Source organism: Takifugu flavidus, chromosome 18 (genome assembly GCF_003711565.1).
Source record: "Takifugu flavidus isolate HTHZ2018 chromosome 18, ASM371156v2, whole genome shotgun sequence".
NCBI classification, from domain to species: Eukaryota; Metazoa; Chordata; class Actinopteri; order Tetraodontiformes; family Tetraodontidae; genus Takifugu; species Takifugu flavidus.
In genome coordinates, this window is record NC_079537.1 from 3,808,533 (window position 1) to 3,829,675 (window position 21,143).

General features: G+C 43.1%; 5 protein-coding genes and 1 non-coding gene across 6 annotated transcripts in view; 5 read left to right on the forward strand and 1 right to left on the reverse strand.

Annotated features, from left to right (window-relative positions):
• Nucleotides 1-5,827, forward strand: part of LOC130515271 (ran GTPase-activating protein 1-like) — a 6,420-nt gene extending 593 nt beyond the window's left edge. The window contains 14 exon segments of the mRNA XM_057015434.1: nucleotides 29-88; nucleotides 182-361; nucleotides 968-1,102; nucleotides 1,258-1,416; nucleotides 1,861-1,948; nucleotides 1,951-1,973; nucleotides 2,079-2,178; nucleotides 2,293-2,377; nucleotides 3,422-3,566; nucleotides 3,689-3,802; nucleotides 3,907-4,012; nucleotides 4,306-4,394; nucleotides 4,514-4,635; nucleotides 5,264-5,827. Of these exon segments, the coding sequence (XP_056871414.1) occupies nucleotides 29-88; nucleotides 182-361; nucleotides 968-1,102; nucleotides 1,258-1,416; nucleotides 1,861-1,948; nucleotides 1,951-1,973; nucleotides 2,079-2,178; nucleotides 2,293-2,377; nucleotides 3,422-3,566; nucleotides 3,689-3,802; nucleotides 3,907-4,012; nucleotides 4,306-4,394; nucleotides 4,514-4,635; nucleotides 5,264-5,345 (1,488 nt within the window). The 3' untranslated portion in view covers nucleotides 5,346-5,827.
• A 155-nt stretch (nucleotides 5,828-5,982) lies between these two features.
• On the forward strand, nucleotides 5,983-10,440 carry chadla (chondroadherin-like a). Its single transcript, XM_057014478.1, has 10 exons — nucleotides 5,983-7,004; nucleotides 7,116-7,310; nucleotides 7,376-7,531; nucleotides 7,617-7,762; nucleotides 8,056-8,294; nucleotides 8,359-8,624; nucleotides 8,800-9,136; nucleotides 9,231-9,583; nucleotides 9,662-9,828; nucleotides 9,996-10,440. Exons 1-10 carry the CDS (start codon nucleotides 6,849-6,851, stop codon nucleotides 10,288-10,290), a joined length of 2,310 nt encoding a protein of 769 aa, XP_056870458.1. The 5' UTR covers nucleotides 5,983-6,848; the 3' UTR covers nucleotides 10,291-10,440.
• Nucleotides 10,441-10,485: 45 nt separating this feature from the next.
• trnaq-cug (transfer RNA glutamine (anticodon CUG)) lies at nucleotides 10,486-10,557 on the forward strand. Its single transcript has one exon. It is a non-coding gene; the product is annotated as a tRNA-Gln (tRNA).
• A 63-nt stretch (nucleotides 10,558-10,620) lies between these two features.
• LOC130514717 (E3 ubiquitin-protein ligase RBX1) lies at nucleotides 10,621-12,830 on the forward strand. Its single transcript, XM_057014477.1, has 5 exons — nucleotides 10,621-10,815; nucleotides 11,582-11,660; nucleotides 11,750-11,820; nucleotides 12,476-12,561; nucleotides 12,695-12,830. The coding sequence occupies exons 1-5, from the start codon at nucleotides 10,738-10,740 to the stop codon at nucleotides 12,705-12,707; spliced, it is 327 nt and encodes a 108-aa protein (XP_056870457.1). The 5' UTR covers nucleotides 10,621-10,737; the 3' UTR covers nucleotides 12,708-12,830.
• A 1,653-nt stretch (nucleotides 12,831-14,483) lies between these two features.
• LOC130514727 (RING-box protein 1-like) lies at nucleotides 14,484-16,143 on the forward strand. The gene is made up of 5 exons (XM_057014497.1): nucleotides 14,484-14,862; nucleotides 15,012-15,090; nucleotides 15,180-15,250; nucleotides 15,807-15,892; nucleotides 16,011-16,143. The coding sequence occupies exons 1-5, from the start codon at nucleotides 14,791-14,793 to the stop codon at nucleotides 16,021-16,023; spliced, it is 321 nt and encodes a 106-aa protein (XP_056870477.1). The 5' UTR covers nucleotides 14,484-14,790; the 3' UTR covers nucleotides 16,024-16,143.
• Nucleotides 16,144-17,341: 1,198 nt separating this feature from the next.
• st13 (ST13 Hsp70 interacting protein) lies at nucleotides 17,342-21,099 on the reverse strand. The gene is made up of 12 exons (XM_057014489.1): nucleotides 20,964-21,099; nucleotides 20,328-20,376; nucleotides 20,074-20,164; nucleotides 19,834-19,907; nucleotides 19,654-19,720; nucleotides 19,489-19,573; nucleotides 19,269-19,379; nucleotides 18,704-18,806; nucleotides 18,462-18,578; nucleotides 18,263-18,302; nucleotides 18,082-18,170; nucleotides 17,342-17,984 (listed from the first exon to the last, which is right to left on the reverse strand). The coding sequence occupies exons 1-12, from the start codon at nucleotides 21,071-21,073 to the stop codon at nucleotides 17,850-17,852; spliced, it is 1,071 nt and encodes a 356-aa protein (XP_056870469.1). The 5' UTR covers nucleotides 21,074-21,099; the 3' UTR covers nucleotides 17,342-17,849.
• Between the last annotated feature and the right edge of the window lie 44 nt (nucleotides 21,100-21,143).

Genomic DNA, 21,143 nt, shown 5'->3' on the forward strand with positions numbered 1-21,143 from the left:
CATGGTGTCATTTTTTCCAACCTTTTAGTGCTGTTACTGGAGCGACATGTTTACAGGTCGTCTGCGCTCTGAGATCCCCGCCGCCCTGGTATTGTACCTGCTGTCCACACAGTAACCGTCTCTCCAGTGGTCTATTACACAATGTCTTTTTATTTTTTTTATTGCTCCTTGTTTTGTCTAGATTTCCCTTGGAGATTCCCTGATGCTGGCCGGTGCCCGGTTGACAATATTGGACCTCAGTGACAATGCGTTTGGACCAGATGGGGTGAAGGGCATTGAGAAGTTGCTGAAGAGCTCTGCTTGTTACACGTTGCAGGAGTTACGTCTCAACAACTGCGGCATGGGCATCGGGGGTGGAAAGGTATGTCGTGGACAGATGTTCCTATTCTTAAATCTTGTCTGCAAATACAAACACTCTGGTCTCAATTTTCAATTGGATTGAACCTGTTTCAGTGCACTCCATATCTGACTATGACTCGTATTGCGTATGGAATTCGGTATTTTCTGGCATGTTTATACCTTTATTTAGAGTTAAATTAGACAATGTATAGGCACATGCTCCACAACCCCACCGCTGGCATATGACCCCGGAACAAAAACATTTAAGAAAGCCACGTTGGCATTTGGCGTTCTTGTCTGCCTCTCAAAATTAACATGCCCACAAGGGATATTGTGCATGTTTTCTGCACAGTAAATAAAGTGTATGTATGATTATTTATCATTCTGATATTCAAAATGTGGGTCTGCCACCTGACTCTGGTTGTTTATTACGTGATGTGATATATCAAGCATTAAGAGGGCCGTATTAACCACTTGGAGTTGAAGAGGACGTCTTCTTGTCAGTCATTTGGGTTTCTCCATTAGATGCAAACTAGGACAAGGAAGGACTTTTGACAAGGAGTCCAATTTTTAGCATAGCTCGATCAAACTGTGCATGTAGACGTATTGACTTTTGGTCCCCTTTCAGATCTTGGCTGCTTCATTGGTTGAATGCTATGAAAAATCCTCTAAAGAGGGCGCCCCCCTCAGCCTAAAGGTTTTTGTCGCAGGGAGGAACCGGCTGGAGAATGACGGCGCTACTGCCCTTGCCCAAGCCTTCCAGGTATACTCCAGACAATTTAAACTCCACTGTACGTTCCGTTATTTGACTTCTTGAATTTTTCCACTAATGGGCAATAGACTTATTTATTTTTTATACAAAATATTATGACAAGATGTCAGTGAAAATGAACTGGAAATATGATTTGGATGTTCCAGATGATGGGCAGTCTAGAGGAAGTTCACATGCCTCAAAATGGTATCAATTATCCGGGTATAACAGCCTTGGCCAAAGCCATGCAGCACAACACAGGCCTCCGCATCCTCAACCTCAATGACAACACCTTCACTGAGAAGGGAGCTGTTGCTATGGCACAGGTACAGTCAGTTAATGTCCATTGTGTTGTGATCAGAATTTCCTATGAAACTTGTTTTAGATTAATCTATCCTTTTGTTTGCGAGAATAATTAATAATTTTTTAAATGGGTCAAAAACATTGTATTTCCTTTTTTAATGAGTCATTAACAATGACGATGATCTGCCTCTGTTATTTAATATTGGTTGTTTATTAATACAGTAAATGTCAGCCCTGATCCTGTCCTGCTCTCATAGATAACACATGATCACTTTATGGATCATCTTGAGCAATAAAATCTATAGACAATGTATAGACAGAATGTCATGTGTTCATATTTGGAGACATGTAAAAATGTTTTTCTGGAAGGTTAACGATGTCCAATTAACTGAAACATGCAGGCTGTAATAGTTGTAATGTGTTCCTCACTGTACGTCCTATCTCTAGTAAATATCTGTCTTTCACAGGCTCTTAAATACCTGAACAGCATCCAGGTGATAAACTTTGGAGACTGTCTGGTGAGGCCCTCAGGAGCTGTAGCTATTGCAGAAAGCATTCAGAGGGACAACCTATCCTCAAGGTGGCTTTCTAAGAATTCTATCTCCAAAAATGGTAATATTCATATTAGATAACTTTGTAGTGTGTAATTTCCTTCTTTTCTATTTTATTCTTAATTTTTTCCCAGGAGCTCAATCTGTCCTTTGGTGAAATTACAGAAGAAGCTGCCTTGGAGGTGGCACGTGCAATAAAGGACAAGAGCCAGCTGGAAAAACTGGATTTAAATGGTACACTCACACCACATGTTCATTTTGTTAAGTCTGACATTCCAACTACTGCTGATTGCTTTGTTTTTACAAAAGTTGGTGGAAGTAAAAATCGTCTGGGTTTGTTTTTGTCAGGTAACTGTCTAGGTGTGGATGGCTGCAAAGCTCTCATAGACTCCTTGGAAAGTATGAACATGGCTGAAGTTCTGGGATCGCTGAGGTAATGGATAAGATACTTTTATTGTCCATGTTTTGGACATTTAGATGAACCGAAATACCGTTTATCTTCTCTCTAGCTTATCATGCGTTAAAACTGAAATGCAAAATTAATAGAATAACATAAAATAAAAATATAAATAAGGCAAAAAAGGGGTAAATAAGGTGCCAAAAACATGAATGTACATAGAGTGAAATACAATGAAGTGAGAGAGGTTGATAGAATAAACACAGTCAGTAATACAGAAATGTCCCTCTATGTGCAGATTTCAAGGGTTTTGTGGAGTGCATTTCAGCAGAGTTAAGGTCCTGGGGCAGGGGCAGGAGTTGGGGGAGGTAGTGGATGGAGTTCAGCATCCTGGCAGCCTGGTGGATAAAACTGTTTGACAGTCTGGTGGAGCGGGCCCGAAGGCTTCTGAACCTTCTCCCTGAAAGCAGGAGGCTGAAGTCGGGGTGTGAGGGGTGGGAGTTATCCTCGACAATGCTGATGGCTCTTCATGTGAGGCGGGTGTGGAAGAGGTTTGTGAGGGAGAGCAGCAGCGCACCAATGATCTTACTGGCTGCACTCACTATGCTGCAGAGTCTCTCAGCAGGAGGAGGTGCAGCCTCCACACCACACAGTGATGCAGCCAGTGATGACGCTCTCAATGGTGCCTCTGTAGAAGGAGCACCTGATGGGAGGGGGCACGTGTGCTCTCCTTAGTTTGCGGAGGAAGTTTAGGCGTGTCTGAGCTTTCCTGGCCAGCTGTGTTGAGCTAGTTGTCCAGGAGAGGTCTTCAGATATGTGTACCCCCAGAAACCTGGTGCTGCTCACCCTCTCCACAGCAGCACCGTTGATGGTCAGTGGGGGATACTGTGGTGGCCCTCTCCTGACGTCAATAACCATCTCTTCTTTGTTGTGTGAATGTGTTCATGCTACTCATAGACATGTTTATGTACTTGTTTAAACAGAAGGTAAGGAAAGCAATTACTGGAGTAATTGTTAAATGTCAAATCTTTGCGTGATTCTAGTCATCTCCACTCAGCTCTGGTTTTGATTTGCCTCCAGCGACGATGACGGTGAGCCCGATGATGATGATGACGACGACGACGATGAAGATGATGAAGAAGAATTGGGTGAGGAGGAAATAGAGGAAGAAGAGGAAGAAGATGACGAAGATGATAAAGAAGAAAAGACGGACAGTAGCATAAAGGTTGGATCCTTGGTGAATTTGTGGCATGAAATACATTTCCTACCAGCTGTGTTATCTACCTTTATTCTGTAGAGTTTTGTAGTAATTATTTATCACTTATAGAAGGCTCTTTGCTCCAGCAGGTATCTACCCCTCCGTCTACTCGTCCACCAGACGTTGCCTCCTTCCTCAGCTTCCCGTCCCCAGACAAATTACTTAAATTAGGGGATCGGAGAGCGATGCTAATTGAGGAGCAGGTAAAAAGATAGTTGTTGGGGGAGGGGGGTCCATAAATCTAGTCAGCTTTGATCATAGCGAGTCAGCCCCAGATTAAATACCCCATGTTTGTCCCTCTGAATAGGTGGACGTATCAGATGTGACAAAAACAACGGAGGCTTTTCTTAAGATTGCATCTGTGTACAAAGAGGAGAATAGTGAAGTGAAGGCTGCAGTGTTGGACAGCATTGGTGAGTTCCTTTGAAGAGACCACACACAACCATCACAGAATGTTAGTCACAGCATCATAGCCTCATTTCAAAATAATATGCAGTGCTGCTGTGCAGCTTAAAGAGCTGAGATGTACTCTGTCAGCTAGTCTCACTCAGCAGGTGCTACAAAAAAAACAGATTTGATAACATTGTAGTATGAAAGCTGCAGAAACTTCTTCAAGCATGTTTTTTAATTTCCAACATTTTTCGCACTGGAGCTTTAAGTCTCTTTTTTAACAAAGGGTCCTAATTGGTTGTATATCTTTGCACAGATAATCTCCTAAGGAAAGCATTTACCTCACCATCCTTTCAAGGCTACAACTTTGTGTCTTCTTTGTTGGTGCTGCTTGGCCTCATCAAGGTATGTTGGCTCTGGATCAGCTATAATAGAGGAACACATCTCAGTGTCGTTGACATTTATACGTTTTGGTTCTGTCCTTTTGGTGTCCATTTTTCTTACTCATCCTCTTGGTTTCTCAGAGTGAGGAAAAGGTGAAGCCTGTGCATGTGGTCCCGGGTCACCTCCAAGCACTGGAACATGTTGTTCGGCAGGACTACTTTCCTCAGGAGAGTGTGACAGTGCTGCAGGCCTTCATGTCCCGGTAAGGGCGTGACAGAGTCATCCAATCGTCAGGGACATTAAAGGTATAAAATACGACATCTGCTCTCCTGTCTGCTGGGTCTAAGCACATACTACACAAGTTCACTTTTGCACGTATGCTTTTACATGATGCTGGGGATCGTATACTATTGTGGTGCAGGTTAAGCAGGTTATCGAGACCTTTGTTCCGTGGCACGGTTAAAATGTTCACTTTGCTGCTGCAACAGTGGTTCCTTCAGGCAAACAAGTGCTGGTCAGATCATATCAAGGTGCACTTTTGAATAGCTAGAAACAGCCTCGCTACACATGAATTACCACGATGGCAAAGTATTTATTCATCGTTTTAGCATGTTATAATTGTAAAATATAAGTGGGTTGTTGATGACATTCTCATTCTTTAACACCATAATCAGATTTCAGTGTGCTTTTGCACTATTATTAAGTGTTTATGAAAATGGAGGTGTTGAAGAATGTGGGTGCTGACCTTAAATGAATCAAATTTGGTGTTAAATGGGCTTTGCCTGTTTGCTCATGCATGTATTTTGTATGAACAGTTACATACAGTCATTGTGATCAACATTACAGAGCAGCCAGTCGTCGTTTTAATGGTTAACTCTTATCATTCACAGAAACAACAAGGCTCTGGAGTCCTGTGGAAACGCTCGAAACAGTCTCCAGTCAACACTGCAGAGAATCAGGCCTGAAGGCTGAAGAATTACATATGCGTGCACCATACACACACGATCTGGCCTGTGGACTAACATGCTCTGTGTTTAGCTGTCATCAGTTTCCTTAAGGTGCGGAGGAAGTGACGTGCACCGTGCATAATACGCAGATGAAGGCACTGACAATATTTCCTCTTTATATTGCTTTGAATCGTGTTCTCTCATTTCCTACTCAAATTCCTCATGCTAGCATATGATTGGATGTGGCAGAGATTACACTTGAGTCCAGATTCATAAAGCTCTGAGCTGGGCGTGAAATATCAGCAATTGTGAATGTATATACCGGTATTACTCATCCAACTTTTACTCTTTATATTTTATGTGGATAAAATTTTGGCAGTGTAATTGCAATCTGTGTGGTTTGATGTTCATTAAGTAAGATTTGGGAAAAGCAAAAGGCATTTAATAAACTATTTTTTTGAATCTAATGAATTGTGTTGTTGAAAAAATAAATTTGAGTGAACCAAATGGACATTTCTCAAAATCTTTGGGGTTTCATTAGTCCTTCCTTCCAATAAAGTAATTTACCCAACAATGCATATAAGAATGTACAGAATGCTGCTGTTTGCTGCTCTGTTTCAGTCACGGACTGGACAGAATGTAAAACCAAGGTGTTAATTTGCAGTGCAGGGGCACGAGGATCAGGGGTCCTCAGAAGAATTTCTCAAAGTCTTGCCTGTCGCCCAGCAGGAACATAAACTTAAAGTGTTGTAGGGTGCAAAAAAGGCAATCTTTGATTGCTAAAGCCTTAACTGGATATTTGAGCAGCTCATTTCTATTTCCAAGGTAAGCCTTTGCCTTCGGTTTCCTGTTTTTTCTTTTAGCTAAGTCTGTTTGATGTTTTCCTTCTGGAACTTTCCAGCCAAAGACCTGTCATGTTATTTTTGTCATATTTGCATTTGAAGGGCCTTAAACATTTCATCAGTTGTTGACATACACAATAATGCGCTCTGTTGCCCTAAAATCATGTTGAGGAACACCATCTGGAGCTACTCATTGTTGCAATATTGAAGATGTGGTGAAACAAAACAACCCAATGGGGCATTATTTTAAATATACATGGGTGAGACTTGCAGTAGAAGTCTTGGAAGGTGACATTAAAGAAAAAAAAAACTTTAAACATTCAGCAATGAGGTTGCAACAAATGAGTCCAATTCTGCAAGTGAGATAAGGGCAGAACTAAATTTAGACAATAATGTCTGGCTTAACTCTTCAGCAACTGGGGAGAACCTGCACAAGGGCCTGTGTTTAAAAGGTTCAGAACAAAGAAGAGTCCAAGGACTGAATTAAATGTAATCATAACATGTATAAAATAAAGAAGAAGCATCTGAGGGTGACAGTGAACATGGAAAACGCTATCCACGAGCTCAGGGAGGAGATATCCATCCAAGTATTGGAAAAAACACTTATGTTACTGTCCAATTTCAAGTTTAATTAAGAAGTGTAATTTCCCAAACTCCCCTTTCTTCTCCCATGCTTGCTTGCACAGATGCTTTTCTTCTCGACTGTGGTCCTGCTGACCTTTACTCAGAGTTTGCCCAGCGAGGCGAGCAGATGTCCAAGAACGTGCCACTGCGACAGGACCAAGCTCACAGTCGTGTGCACCGGCAAGATCCTAACGGAGGTCCCCCCAACTATAGAAGAGGTGAGAAATTTAAATGTTTGGGGTTAATTAATGCGAGTTGTCGATTTTTAGCATGATCAGGCGCTTTTTATTGTTTCTGATGATTTGTTTTCTGTCCTTTTACTCTCACAGATTACAGTGAAGCTTGACCTGAGAAACAACAACCTGCGGGAGCTGCCCAGGGCTGCGTTCCTCCACACCCCCTACCTCACCCACCTTAACCTACAACACTGCAACATTGTTAGGGTGAAAGAGGGGGCCTTCCGGACCCTGGGCCGCCTAGAGCACCTAAACCTGGCTCACAATAAAATTGAAATCCTTTACCAGGTAGGGACATGATATGATTCAATATAATGGACTTTTTAAAAAACTGTTTGCCCTGAACGTTGCAGGAGTCCTTTGATGGGCTGTCCTCCTTGAAAGAGCTGCATCTGGACCATAATCGAGTGGAGGAGATCCAACCAGGAGCCTTCATGCAACTGGGCTTCCTCAACATGTTGGCTCTCAACTATAACCAGCTTGTGTACATTCCTAACATGGCCTTCCAGGTATCCAAGACCTTTGGACAATGTCTATGATTATGAACAAGTATTAGAAACCGCTTCTCTGAAACCGATCTGGTATCTCACCCAGGGCCTGAACAATATAAAGTGGCTCCGTCTCAGCTATAATTCCCTGAACAACTTGGCCCCGGAAGCATTTGCTGGGCTCTTCACCCTCAACCGCCTCAGCCTTGATCACAATGAGCTGCAGTTCTTTCCCACTCAAACGATGAACAGGTGGGACATTCTCAAATATTATTACGAATACCTTTATTAATGTACTCAGATTCAGTATGTATATACAGTATACTGAAACAATAGTAAGTTTGTAAGCTTGCTGTTAACTTCCTCATTAAAGTATCAGAAAGGAAGCATTACGACTTATACTTTCATTTCCCCACTTTTTTTAAACATAGGAATAGTTGTCTTATCTGTAGGCCATAAGCCAACATAAAAGGGATAGGACCCCGTGTCTGTCATTTAACATCATAATACATAGATCCATAATTCCCTCTCTTCTCCCTGAAAAGGCTACGTGAGGTCACGCAGCTAGACCTCAGCCACAACCCCATGATTTACCTCGGGGAAGAGTCTGTTTCCATGGCGAAGCTTGCACACCTCTACCTTAACCACATGGCCCTTCAGGACCTGTCAGAACAGGCTTTTTCTGGTGCTCCCCTGCTTTCCCACTTGGACATTAGCCACAACCAGCTCCAATATCTGGAACCCCTCAGGGGCCCCAAGAATCTGAGAAGCCTGAACCTGACAGGTACACGGTGCGTATTTTAGATTTATATATGGAGGATGTGATGATAATCTCATTTCTCTTAAAGGAAACCCGTTCTATTGTAACTGCTACATGCGTCCCCTAAGGAAGTGGGCAAAAGTCGGCGGCATGAAGTTGCTGGGGGCCTGTGCCGGTCCTGCTCACCTCGCAGACGAGCCTCTGGTATCTGTGGCTCTGCTGGATCTACGGTGTCGCAGTGGGGGACAGACGCTGAGGGATGAGATTGAGAAGGCTGATGCGAGTGCAGAAGTGTCCCCACCCACACCAAAACCCAAACACAGAGTCAAGTGTCCTGCAAACTGTCACTGTGATGTGAGTCTTTTTTGTAGAGTTGGTTTATCGCTGAGGTCATGTTTTCCATTTAGCACCAGTCTGTATTCAGCATTGCTTAACATGTCGGATCTGGAATTTGACATGATAACAGGTCTTGGATTTCCTCTCTGAGGCATCAAAGAGACTATTTTATGTAAATCACTTTCCTCCTCAGGTTGAAACCCAGCATGCCACATGTGAGGGCCGAGGACACACCAAAGTCCCACGTGGCTTTCCCGCCAAAACGCAGTTGCTGGATATCCGCAGCAACCACTTCCACCACCTCCCTGCCAATAGTTTTCCAGGCACCGGCCAAGTTGTTTCCCTCCACCTCCAGCTCTGCAAAATCCATGAGATTGGAGCTGGAGCATTTCGGGGAATGAAAAACCTGCTTTATTTGTATCTTTCTGACAATGACCTGACGGTTTTGGCTCCAAGAGCCTTTGACGGAGTTCCTGAGCTAACGTATCTGCACCTGGATGGGAATCGGCTCGCGAGATTCCCTGGATCAGGTCAGCAGGCATTCAGGTCATACCTTTATGTGAAACTGTTTTATAGCTGTATACCCTGTATTTATTATCAGGTATTTTATTCTGTCTCTTCTAGCTCTGGCACAACTACCAAATCTCTTTGTGTTGCACCTGGAAAGAAACACCATCTCTAAAATAGAGCCCACTGGTTTGCTTTCATCCATGTCCCCAAATCTGAGGGAGTTGTACTTGACAAATAACACTATAACTTCTGTTGCCAAGGGTGCACTTGACTCTGCTTCCCTCGGTATACTTCACCTGGATTCAAATCAGCTGACAGAAGTGCCTACCCATTCTCTCTCTGGGCTCCCTAATCTAGAGGAGCTTAGCCTGTCTCATAATTCAGTCGATCAGGTGGGACCAAAGGCTTTTCAACCCATATCACAGAGTCTGAGGAGGCTTTACTTGGATCGGATGGGAATGGAAAAGGTACAGTATTTCCCTCTACTAAGATTTAAAAAAATAAAAAAATCACAACCTAGCTTATCAGCCTTTGAAATTGCCCAGATGTCTCGGGATGCTCTCGTTGGTCTGGGTCCAGGGTTGAGGGTTCTGACTGTGAGAGGAAACCAACTGCAAGAGCTTCCTGACCTTAGTCCATTCACTGGCCTGGAGGTGGTAGACTTACAGGACAACCCGCTGCTGTGTGATTGTCATCTGCTGCCATTACGAAGGTCAGTTTAATGTTCAACTCACTTTTTAGGTTTTCAAAATCTGGTTAAGGGGGCATGGGTTTACAAAAGTGTGTTTTTTATAGAGTTCTTCAGTCTTTTAAAGGATGAGGAAGAAGCTGTGACACTGTGAGTAGGACTATCACTTGCTTTATTATCTCCACAATCAGATGGATGGAAAACACAAGTTTGGATGTCATCGCCACCTGTTTAAACCCTGCTGAGATCAGAGGTCAAAGAGTGAGAGATGTCAGTGTCTTCACATCCTGTCCAGATAAAAGATCTCCTGCAGATGAGACCCTTGTGGCCACCATACCTTCAAAACTGAAGACACAAAAGCCCAGCCGTGCGATGTCCCCTATGCTAAAAGTTAGGCCAGTGAAAAAAGCTAAGTCCCACAAACTGGGTAAGACTCGACCTCTGTCCAAAGCTGTGGCACACAAAGTAGGAAAGAACAAAAAATGAATGTCAAATTAAAAGGTACTTTACATTTTTTTCTTTTCATAGTTTCATTTTCATTGTTTATCGTCTCTCTCGTATTTTATCATTGTACCGTATGCGGTTGTGAGATGTTATGAGTTAACAGCACAACATAATAAATCATGAATAAGCGAAGCCATTTTGTTTTTATTGATTTTACTGTAACTGGGCGCTTGTACTGGTTCCATGGTGTAATGGTTAGCACTCTGGACTCTGAATCCAGCGATCCGAGTTCAAATCTCGGTGGAACCTTGGATTTTCATTTTGAAATAAATCTGTCGGAGACAGCAAAAATTCAAAAGAATTTCGCTTTGACTTGAAGACCAAAACTCCCAAAATATTCGTGCTGAATGTAAAATTAGGCTAATCTTTCCCGCTGAGACGGACGCTTCTGCCACTAGTACTTCCGGGTTAGTCGCTCAGATTTTCAAGATGGCTGCCGCGATGGACGTTGACACACCGACTGGCGCAAACAGTGGAGCCAGCAAAAAGCGTTTTGAAGTTAAAAAGGTGTGTATGTTTAAAGAACCTACGTTTTTTGGTGTATGTATAAGTCATAAATATCTGACATCTTTAAATGTAAGTGTTCTTACATTACGTGTGTGTTGATAGTATGATAACGGGAGCAGACGCTTATTAGCAAGTAGCTTATCATGAACACAAAATGAATCGGCATTTCTGTGTTGAGAAGGAATAAACTCACTATAACATTGTAAAAACATAAGTAACGGTGGCCAGCCCGAGTCTATACAAGGCTCTTAGAATAAAAACGGTATTAAAGCCTCGACATTAAAAGAACATCGTCAGTCGACAAATCCATGGACTCTGAGCTAAGCTAACATTAGCTGAAACGCAGTCATCAGGTTTTGTTTTCTACTATGTCTTATATAAATCGTTTGGAAATAAAACATCCCCAAAAAGAATCGGTCCCTCTTGAAATGCTTTTTTTTTTTTTTGAAATAATGTAGGGTTGCCATTTCTCATTCTGAAACCATATGCAGTACCGGTAATTCGTTGCATTTATTTAGTCATCACTAATTTTAAACCATTTTATCGCCCTAAATCAAGTTTTAAAATAATTGTCACTGTTCTTATTGTAGGGCTTATGGAGCGTTTCCTCCAAACTACACACGTATAGACTTGTAGAATCAAGGTTGTTGCAAGTGAACCCAGAACTGTAAAGTCAGTCCGACCACAACAGTAACAAGGAGATGTTGTTTGGATGCTGGTTTTGTGGCCCACTTGCATGATGACTCGGTTTATTGCTGACTTCCAGTGGAACGCCGTCGCGCTGTGGGCCTGGGACATTGTGGTGGATAACTGTGCAATCTGTAGGAACCACATTATGGATCTCTGTGAGTTGGTCTTTACGCTGATTTGGACGCACGTCTCATACAGTGATGCATGAACTGGGTGGAAAGGCTCTCTATGTTGTGTTCATCAGGTATAGAATGCCAGGCCAACCAGGCTTCTGCCACGTCTGAGGAGTGCACCGTGGCCTGGGGCGTGTGCAATGTAAGTGTCCACAATCCCTGACATGTCCATCGAGATTAGACGGTTCCTGATTGTGCATTTATGAATTCAAATTGTGCTTAGCTCTGGGCCTGTATACACGAAGAATCTTGAGACAAAAAGTAGCTCTTAATGACTTCTTTCTAAGGAATACTTTCAAATTCCTCGATTCTTAAGGTTGTTAGAATTCTACCTTGGTAAGATAAAAGCTATTTATAAAGCGTCTTAGGCCTTAGGAATGCTCCGAAGGTGAAAACTGTTAAAAGGAGGGAGGAGGACTTTTAACAAGCCTAAAATTGCCTTAAACAGACAAGATGGTAAAATGAAAGGGAGAAATATACTCTGAATATTGAGTCATGACACATTTATATATTGGTTTTAATGCTCTATCCAATATCGATATAAATATATAGAACCATACCTAATATGTAACAATTGCCATTCCATCATTTTAGACAGTAGATGTTTCTGTCCCTTGCTCAGAGTTGCTCTCAGGAACTTCCTAAATCTCTCTTAAGCTAAGTCTCCTTGCTAAGAATTTTGAGGCTGTTGGGAGCTCTCTGAGAGCACTCTTATATCTTTGTGAATACGGGCTCTGGATGTTGACCACCACCTGTTGAGATTCCAGCTGAAGGGAACCTTTCCTGTGTGTCCCCAGCATGCTTTCCACTTCCACTGCATCTCTCGCTGGTTGAAAACCAGACAGGTGTGCCCGCTGGACAACAGGGAGTGGGAATTTCAGAAGTAAGTGTCAGTCTTACGGTGCAGTGTGCCAGCCAGATTTATTCTAGAGAATACTGTTTGCCCAGAGTTCAGAATATTTCTTGAAACAAAAAACTGTATTGACAGTAATTTTCCTCTATTCTTCTTTCCACAGATATGGACATTAGCTGCATTCATGTTGTTTTTGGCTACTACCAGATCTGTCATCATTGCCCCTGTGTTATATTACACCCATATTTTTGTTTAACTTTATGTACTAAATAATAAAAGTTCGTGTTGTTACAAGGTCATTCTCATCTCTGGATCATTTGTCTTGATTAAGCCGTGATAACTTTTGAACTTTTTTTGTTGAATGTTTCCAACATGAATGAACAAGGAGGATCAGGACGGTCAGGATTAATGGTGGATGACGGTAATCTGTCATGGCTGCCCTGGTTAACCACTGGGCCTCATCAATATCTTAGGTTTACAGGTTTAAGCATCTAAAATGGCTGGGATTATGTTGAATCATTTTTCAGTTTTCTAAGTTTTAAGTGTGATCGTGATACACTAAGACAGAATTGGGCTTCAGTCCATCAATATCACATAAACTGGAGAATGGGGTCGAGTGTGCCGCAGTACCCCGGCCTGACAAGAGAGGGCGCTGTTTGGCACAACTTACGCACTAACTTCATCGCCCACTGCTTCTTGAGTAAATCATTTAAACTGAATCCCTCTGACGGGCGTAGAGCAGAGCGTCTCTCTAATATTATCCAGCATCATTACTCTGGTTGAAGTTGGTAACTTGCAGTTTTTTTGCTGCTGACACTAAATCACCCTCACTCGAGCAGCGCCATCCATGGTTGCGGTGCGTTCATGCTCTCCTCTGGCCACTCTTTGGCGGTGGGCAGCAGTCCACAGCTTCATGTCCTCCTTGATGTCCGGCATTGTGCGCTGCTGCGAACCAACAGAACCGGACATTCTCCATCGCCCTAATTGAAGCTGGAAGCTTTTACATTTCATTTTTAGGTCAAAGCAGCTTTGGTTCAAAGCAACTTACTATATTGCAACTATTTAACGTTACAGCTTCTCTCTGTACTACTTTTGATTAGCTTCAAGTCAAAACTAACAAGTCCAGAGAAACTATAAAATACAAGGTAAGCCCGCACCATTTGTCATACAGAAAATCCCATGCTATCCTATGGAGAGGCCTCAGGGAGGTCATGTGATTTTCACCTTAAAGGGTCACAGGTCTCCTATACTTTCATCTAGAAACACTATTCAAATACTAAAATGTAGCCACAAGGGTCTCATCATATAGGTTTCAGGGAGGCCTTCCACTTACCATTCCTAAAATGTCAGTGTCAGAACATTTAACATATCTGTAAAACGAACTACTGTACCCAGAAGGCCACTCACCTCCCATTACCTCCAATGTAAATTCCTGTTTTAGTTTAGTTTAGTTTAGTTTAGTTTACGCCAGCCCATCGCAATCTCATGTAAACACCCAAATATTCTGTCAAATGTGCTCTTTCTAAAAAAAATCACACAATAAGGTAGTTATCTGGTTTTTAATGAAAGGGTTGAGTTCAGTGCTTTGTGGGTAGGGAAGGTGTGTGTGTGTGTGTGGAGGGGGGGGGGGGTCCTGAAGTCCAGAATTTGGACAAACACAAAGTTGGAGCGAAGAGTGGGCTGCGGGTGACTCCTGTACATATACGAGTGTAATGGAGGTGATGTGCAGGGGTTAAAGGGGGCTGGGGAACCAGAGGCAGGCAGTCAGTCAGTCAGTCAGTCAGTCAGGCAGTCAGTCAGTCAGTCAGTCAGTCAGTCAGTCAGTCAGGCAGTCAGGCAGTCAGTCAGGCAGCCAGTCAGTCAGGCAGTGAGTCAGTCAGTCAGTCAGGCAGGCAGGCAGGCAGGCAGGCAGGCAGGCAGCAGGCAGGCAGGCAGGCAGTCAGGCAGTCACAATTTTTGTGGAATAGTCTAGTGATGATTAGCATCACGCTAGTTTAGTGTCACCATAGTTGTCTGTGTTGATGTTTTGAGAGGATGGTTCTGGATCCGATGTGCAGATGAAAATGATTTGAATGAGTGTGTTAATTTTGTCAAAAAAGAATAATACTAATTCTTACCACATTAAACTTCTTTCTAAAAAATGTAGTTTGAAAGAATTTCCAAAAGCTAAGATAATCTTTAAATGCAGTGAGACGTGATTCTGAAACCAACATTTCTCAATCACACCAATCAAACACCAATCAAAGGTATCGTTACCAGATGGCTGCTGCTATGGACGTGGATTCACCAGCAACCAGTGGAGCCAGCAAGAAGCGGTTTGAAGTGAAGAAGGTGTGTATGTCTACTGTAGAATCAAGGTTGTTGCAAGTGAACCCAGAACTGTAAAGTCAGTCTGACCACAACAGTAACAAGGAGATGTTGTTTGGATGCTGGTTTTGTGGCCCACTTGCATGATGACTCGGTTTATTGCTGACTTCCAGTGGAACGCCGTCGCGCTGTGGGCCTGGGACATTGTGGTGGATAACTGTGCAATCTGTAGGAACCACATTATGGATCTCTGTGAGTTGGTCTTTACGCTGATTTGGACGCACGTCTCATACAGTGATGCATGAACTGGGTGGAAAGGCTCTCTATGTTGTGTTCATCAGGTATAGAATGCCAGGCCAACCAGGCTTCTGCCACGTCTGAGGAGTGCACCGTGGCCTGGGGCGTGTGCAATGTAAGTGTCCACAATCCCTGACATGTCCATCGAGATTTCACTTGTTGTTGATTTCGTCATCACATCAGTGCCCAATGGGGCATCTTAAACATTAGCAAATGCACCGAAGGTCAGTCTCAGCTTCATAGATGAGACAGGTGAGACACAGGTGAGACACAGGTGAGACACAGGTGAGACACAGGTGGGACACAGGTGAGACACAGGTGAGACACAGGTGAGACACAGGTGAGACACAGGTGGGACACAGGTGAGACACAGGTGAGACACAGGTGAGACACAGGTGGACACAGGTGAGACACAGGTGGGACACAGGTGGGACACAGGTGAGACACAGGTGAGACACAGGTGAGACACAGGTGAGACACAGGTGGACACAGGTGAGACACAGGTGAGACATAGATGAGACAGGTGGGACACAGGTGAGACACAGGTGGGACACAGGTGAGACACAGTTGCCAGATGATGTCGACACTCACCAGCATTTCGGATTCTAAGTCTATGATCTTATTGCTGAGTGACTATTGTATGTTGGACACCACCTTTCCTGTGTCCCCAGCATGCTTTCCACTTCCACTGCATCTCTCGCTGGTTGAAAGCCAGACAGGTGTGCCCGCTGGACAACAGGGAGTGGGAATATCAGAAGTAAGTGTCAGTCTTACGGTGCAGTGTGCCAGTGGGATCTGTAGCAGGAACGACTTGCTTTACAAAATAATGAGGATATTTCACAGACAGTAAACTTTGTGTCTCCTCTTCTTCACAGATATGGACATTAGCTGCTTTCATGTTTCTGGCTGCTGCCACATCTGTCAAGTATTGTTTCTCCCATATTTTTCTTTATCTTTATGAACAATAATAAACAATCATTTTTGTGACCACAATAACTTTTGAACTCCTTTTTGGACGAATGTTCACAAGATTGTTGGACAAGGTTTACAAAGGGCAGGACGGGCGCCCTGGTTAAACCACTCCCAGCTCACCAGTACCTCAGAGGTTTATAAAGGTTGACAAGCTCGGACATCTACAAGGATCCTGTTGATTTAATAACGTCACGGGAGAAATTAAAGGATCCAGTCCATCTGTCTTGCTTCCTCCCAGAATGTCCAGGTGAGGCCTTTCCTCTGAGGGACTGAGCTTTTCATGCGTGTGCACTATTTTCACATGTATTTGTGTTGGCCAGTACGTGTGTGAGGATAAAATGGTTGGTTTCAGTTGTTCCCGTGGCCCTTGTCTCTGGATCAGGAATGCTCCGGTAAGAAGCGGTCATTTCATGGTCCCACCAGGGGGCGCTGTCTCCACAGTGATATATTGAGCGCTGCAGTCCGGCCTGAGCCTTACAGATTTCAAACCATTAGAAATGAGGGATGAACACGGTAGTTTTGGTTACCTCTCTTACATGATCCTTCTCTCTTGTTACCTCTGCCAAGGAGGTGCCAGCCAGCATCTGACTGTTCCGGAGTCTGGAGGGACTTTCACCTTTGATCTTCCCAAGACCAAAGCCTACTATGAACTAACCTGGGATTACTGCTGCCTATACTGTACTACAGGAGTCACGATATGCTTTTCTTAGTTATTTCTTTGGTCTGTTTCTTACTTTGTGTTATTTGCCATTTTCTTTCATCTCTTTTTCATCTTTAATCTGCCTAAGAACCCCTTATAGAGGTGCCGCTTTCGAGTCTAGTTTCAGACCAATTAAGTTGTCCAATTGTGATTTTTGAGCATGGACAGAAAATACAATCCCTTCACGCTAATTATGATAAACGTTACAAATAAGAGATTTCAGCAAAATATTTGAATATATTTGTTATTTTATTTGTAACAAGGGCAATGCCGAGACTTCATTTTGAATGAGATGAGAGGAGCTTTGATGCTCTCCGTGAACGGGAGAGGACCTCGCCAACCTTCTCTAATCCCGTTAATGACCTCAGACCAACACAAAACCTTTCCATAAACGTCGGAGTAAACGTTTGACCCAGAACAAACCAGACCAGAGTTCAAACTAAAATCAATTTTCAGGTTTTTCATACCACATTAAAAAAAATAAACAGAATTGGGACTGTACGAATGTAATAAGAATAAACTAGAACTACCAAGTAATGCAGCACTTTGCAGCAACAGATTTATTTGCAGATTTCAGACATCCAGATCAATCACTTTTTTTTCATTGATATCTCTTAATCCATTTAACAACCAAAACAACCCAAAAACAAACCTTAACAGCCAAAAGGGTTCCCATCCGTCCACAGTGAAGACAACAGAGATGACAGAACAACCATTAAACAGTGGTTAAAACTCATGTGAATTGACTCGGTTTAATGCAGAAGCTTTCCTTTCAATATTCCCATATGCAGTTTAGGAAACGGCCGCCTGGAGCTGCAGAGAAGCTGCACCAAACAGAACAGGTGGTGACCCGACTCCTAAACCGTCGCGTTGCTGTCTCAAAACATTGCTAAATGCTAAAGGGGTGATAAACCAGATAAAATGGCTGCTCCGGCTACACCGGTCCAATCATAAGCGCTCCTACTCTGGTCTGAACACCAACAACCTTTGAAAAGCCTCACGTCCCTCCACGCTCTCCTCTCTGCTTTGGTCCATTTCCTGTCTACGGCTGTGGTGGAGCGCCAAATTTTGAACTCAACTTGTTGATGATGGCCATGATTTTAGGGTTGCTCTGGTACTTGGCGATGTTGGCTGGGTTCTTTGACACGTCACTGAAAGCCGCCATCACCTCGGGGTCCTGGAATTAAGTTTGGAGGAAGAAGTTCAGCCATTTTATCTTTGGGCCATAAATGTCCCACATTATTTTACAGTACAATAAAGTGCTACTAAGTCACCTTCATGGCCATCAGCAGCTCAGGATCATTCAGGAAGGCTTCAAAATTAGGCATGCCACCAGGGAGTCCCCCTGAGAACCCTCCTGCCCCTGGGAAACAACAAAGCTCCACAGTTACTGACAGCAGACTTAAACGCAGCTGTAAATATGGAGCTCATGATCATCATTTATTAGTATTTCACCTGGGAAGGATGCCCCAGCAGACTGCCGTGCTTCTTCATCCTGTTCAGACATGTTAAATATAGAATTATTGTGCACAGCTTTTACCCTCTGACGAGGGAAAGGGACACTTGAACCTTCTATAACGTTAAGCAGAACAACACTGTTTCAGTGTGGAGCGTGCACAGGTCAGAGGTTGGCCAGTGTCACAACATTTCTCACCTTCTGAGCACGTGCATGCTCCTCTCTGGCCTTCTTTATGCGCTCCTGTCGCTCTCTGATCAGCTTCTCCTCTCTTTTGCGCTCGTATTTGCGTCTGTGCTCCATGATTTTATTAGCCTGACGGAGGGAAACATGTGTCTGGGTAAAGAAACTAAAACAGAACAGCGAGCAAACATAAACAGAGGGGGGGAAATACTGGGAATCCATAAAAAGAACACTTTTTTCCCCTCATAGCACGATACCTTAGGCTGGACCTCCTTCAGCATCGCACTAGCGGACTCATCGTAGTCGAGTTTACAGGCGGTGGCCAGGTCCTTGGCTGCCTCCTCCCAGTGACCCAGCAGCCTAGAGAGGCAGGTACACACACAACATCGTTATCGGAAGACAAAAGATTTCATTACAAACATCAACAGTTACTCTGGGCGTTGCTTCACAACGAATAAGGGTGCAACTCCACTTACCTGGCAACTAGATTTAAAGTTTATATTTTACTTAGCATTTAAAGTACAGTGGGACCTCTACTTACGAACGTCTCTACATATGAAATTTCCAGGTTACGAAACGTCTCAACGGGAAAATATTTCCTCTTGTTACGAAAGAAATTTCAGGATACAAAAGGCAAAAATACGCCACCGCTGCTACTCGCAGCTTGCGGAGTTTAGCGAACACACCAAGTGTTTCTTCACTTTGAAGCAGACTGATAACCGATTTGCATCTATTTCTCAGGGTCAATAAATACACCACGTCAGGTTAATTGAGATCACCCTTTTTGAAAATGCTGGAGAGCTTGAGGAGGTGGAGGACTACCTGTGAGCTTTGCCTCTCCACTTGTACGGCTGTGCAGAGTCTGGGTTGATTTGGATGGCTCTGTCGCAGTCTCTAATGGCTGCGTTTGGTCTCTGCAGCTGGATGAAGACACTGAATACAGAGGATGCTCAGGTTACCAGTCAGATTTAAAAAAAAAAAAAACCATTTATTTTTAGAAGTTAAACACAAGCGTGACAAAAACACAGGCATCATTTCTCACCTCGCCCTCTTAGCATAAAGGACAGCTAGACAGGGGTTCAGCTTGATGGCCTCGGTAAAAAGATCCAGAGCTTTCTGCAGCTCTCCTGAAACAGAGAAAGGGAACAGCAGATATCTCTGTTAGCGACTCACCGCTTGCCAGTTTGAGGACAGAATATTGAGCTACCTTCTCCTTGAGCGTCGATGGCCTCCATCTTCTTATTATTAGCCTGGTCCATCATCTCCTCTGTGACCTGAAGAATTACAGCAAACCTTTGACAGATTGTTGGGTCGAAACATTAAATATTCATATTATTCTGAGAAAACAAACGATGCACATTTCCAGGAGGAAAGCTCGGCGGGTTACCTCAACATTTTCAGATGCTCCCATCTCCTGTGGTTCGTCCGTGTCTGGCTCAATCACTCCGTCGTTGTCGATTTCTGAGTAAAACAGTGGTGAGAAGCAGAGGTGCTGCTAGTTAGACCGACTCTCCCTGCCTAAACCAACAATGCACGGCTACTATTTTCTTTCCTTGTAAGAAACCTAAATCATAAAAGTGACCAAATGGATTTAATAAAAATGAAGTCAGGAGTGAGTGTGAAGTACCTATGTCGCTCTCGTCGCTCTCAGACAGAACGGGAGGTTCTGGCTCAGGAGGTGAAGCTTTTGTGGGAGGAGGACCACAAGGACAGCCTCCCTACATGGTGTTACAGTCAGACAAAACAGTGAAGACAGACATTTTCTGCTCATATTTTCATTATTATACTTTAAAATTGTGAACTATTTATCCGTGTTTGTATTCCTAATCAAAATCAAATAGCACTGTGCATCAAACTGATGGAATACAAATGTAATTTCACCTGGCACGACTCCTTTGGCTTGGACAGAGGAGGGATTGTTGCACCCATGCTGCAAAATTAGTACAGTGAACAATAGGTTTATTTTTCTAAAATTTGGAGAGTCAGGAGACTGCATTCTAAACTAGATTATAAACATATAGAGTAAACTAGTTGTTTACTAGTAAACAATGTATTGAAGATATTAAACAGGTTTATATTTTGAGTTACTGTAGGTTTAAAAAGAAACTCAAATGGGTCTTAAACCCGTGGTGGGATTTTCAAAGCAAATGAAACGTTTCCCTAAAAACCTACTTTGATCATAAAAATAAGACATTAATCAAATATATTTAATCAGGATCTTTCAAATACTGTTTCAGACAAAACAAGTTAATTTTTTTTAAAATTGTTTAGACAAATTCAATACGATTTATGCAATTACAGACCATGAAGCTTGGACCAACAATGTTAACTTGCACCACAACCTTTAAGTGTGTGTCATTAATGTTGTTAGAAACCAACAGACGTGACTAAATTATGTTTCTGGTGTACTGAAACAGCACTTTTGTAATATGTTTTTTATTAAATCTGATCTAAAGTGACCCAAAGAACATTATTGCAAGGTTGCACTACAGCCACCAACAGAAAGGACAGACCTACCCCAACAACCACTCCCTGAAGAAGCTCATTTCTGGAAGGTGCAGCATTTCTGGTTTGGTCTCGCACAACTGCACGAAGCCCTTTAACTCGGACAATTTTCTCGGATCCATAACGCCGTCACGTCCAGCTCACGCCACTGTTGGAGGAAACGAGAGAGACAGGAGACTTGTTCAGCTGCCA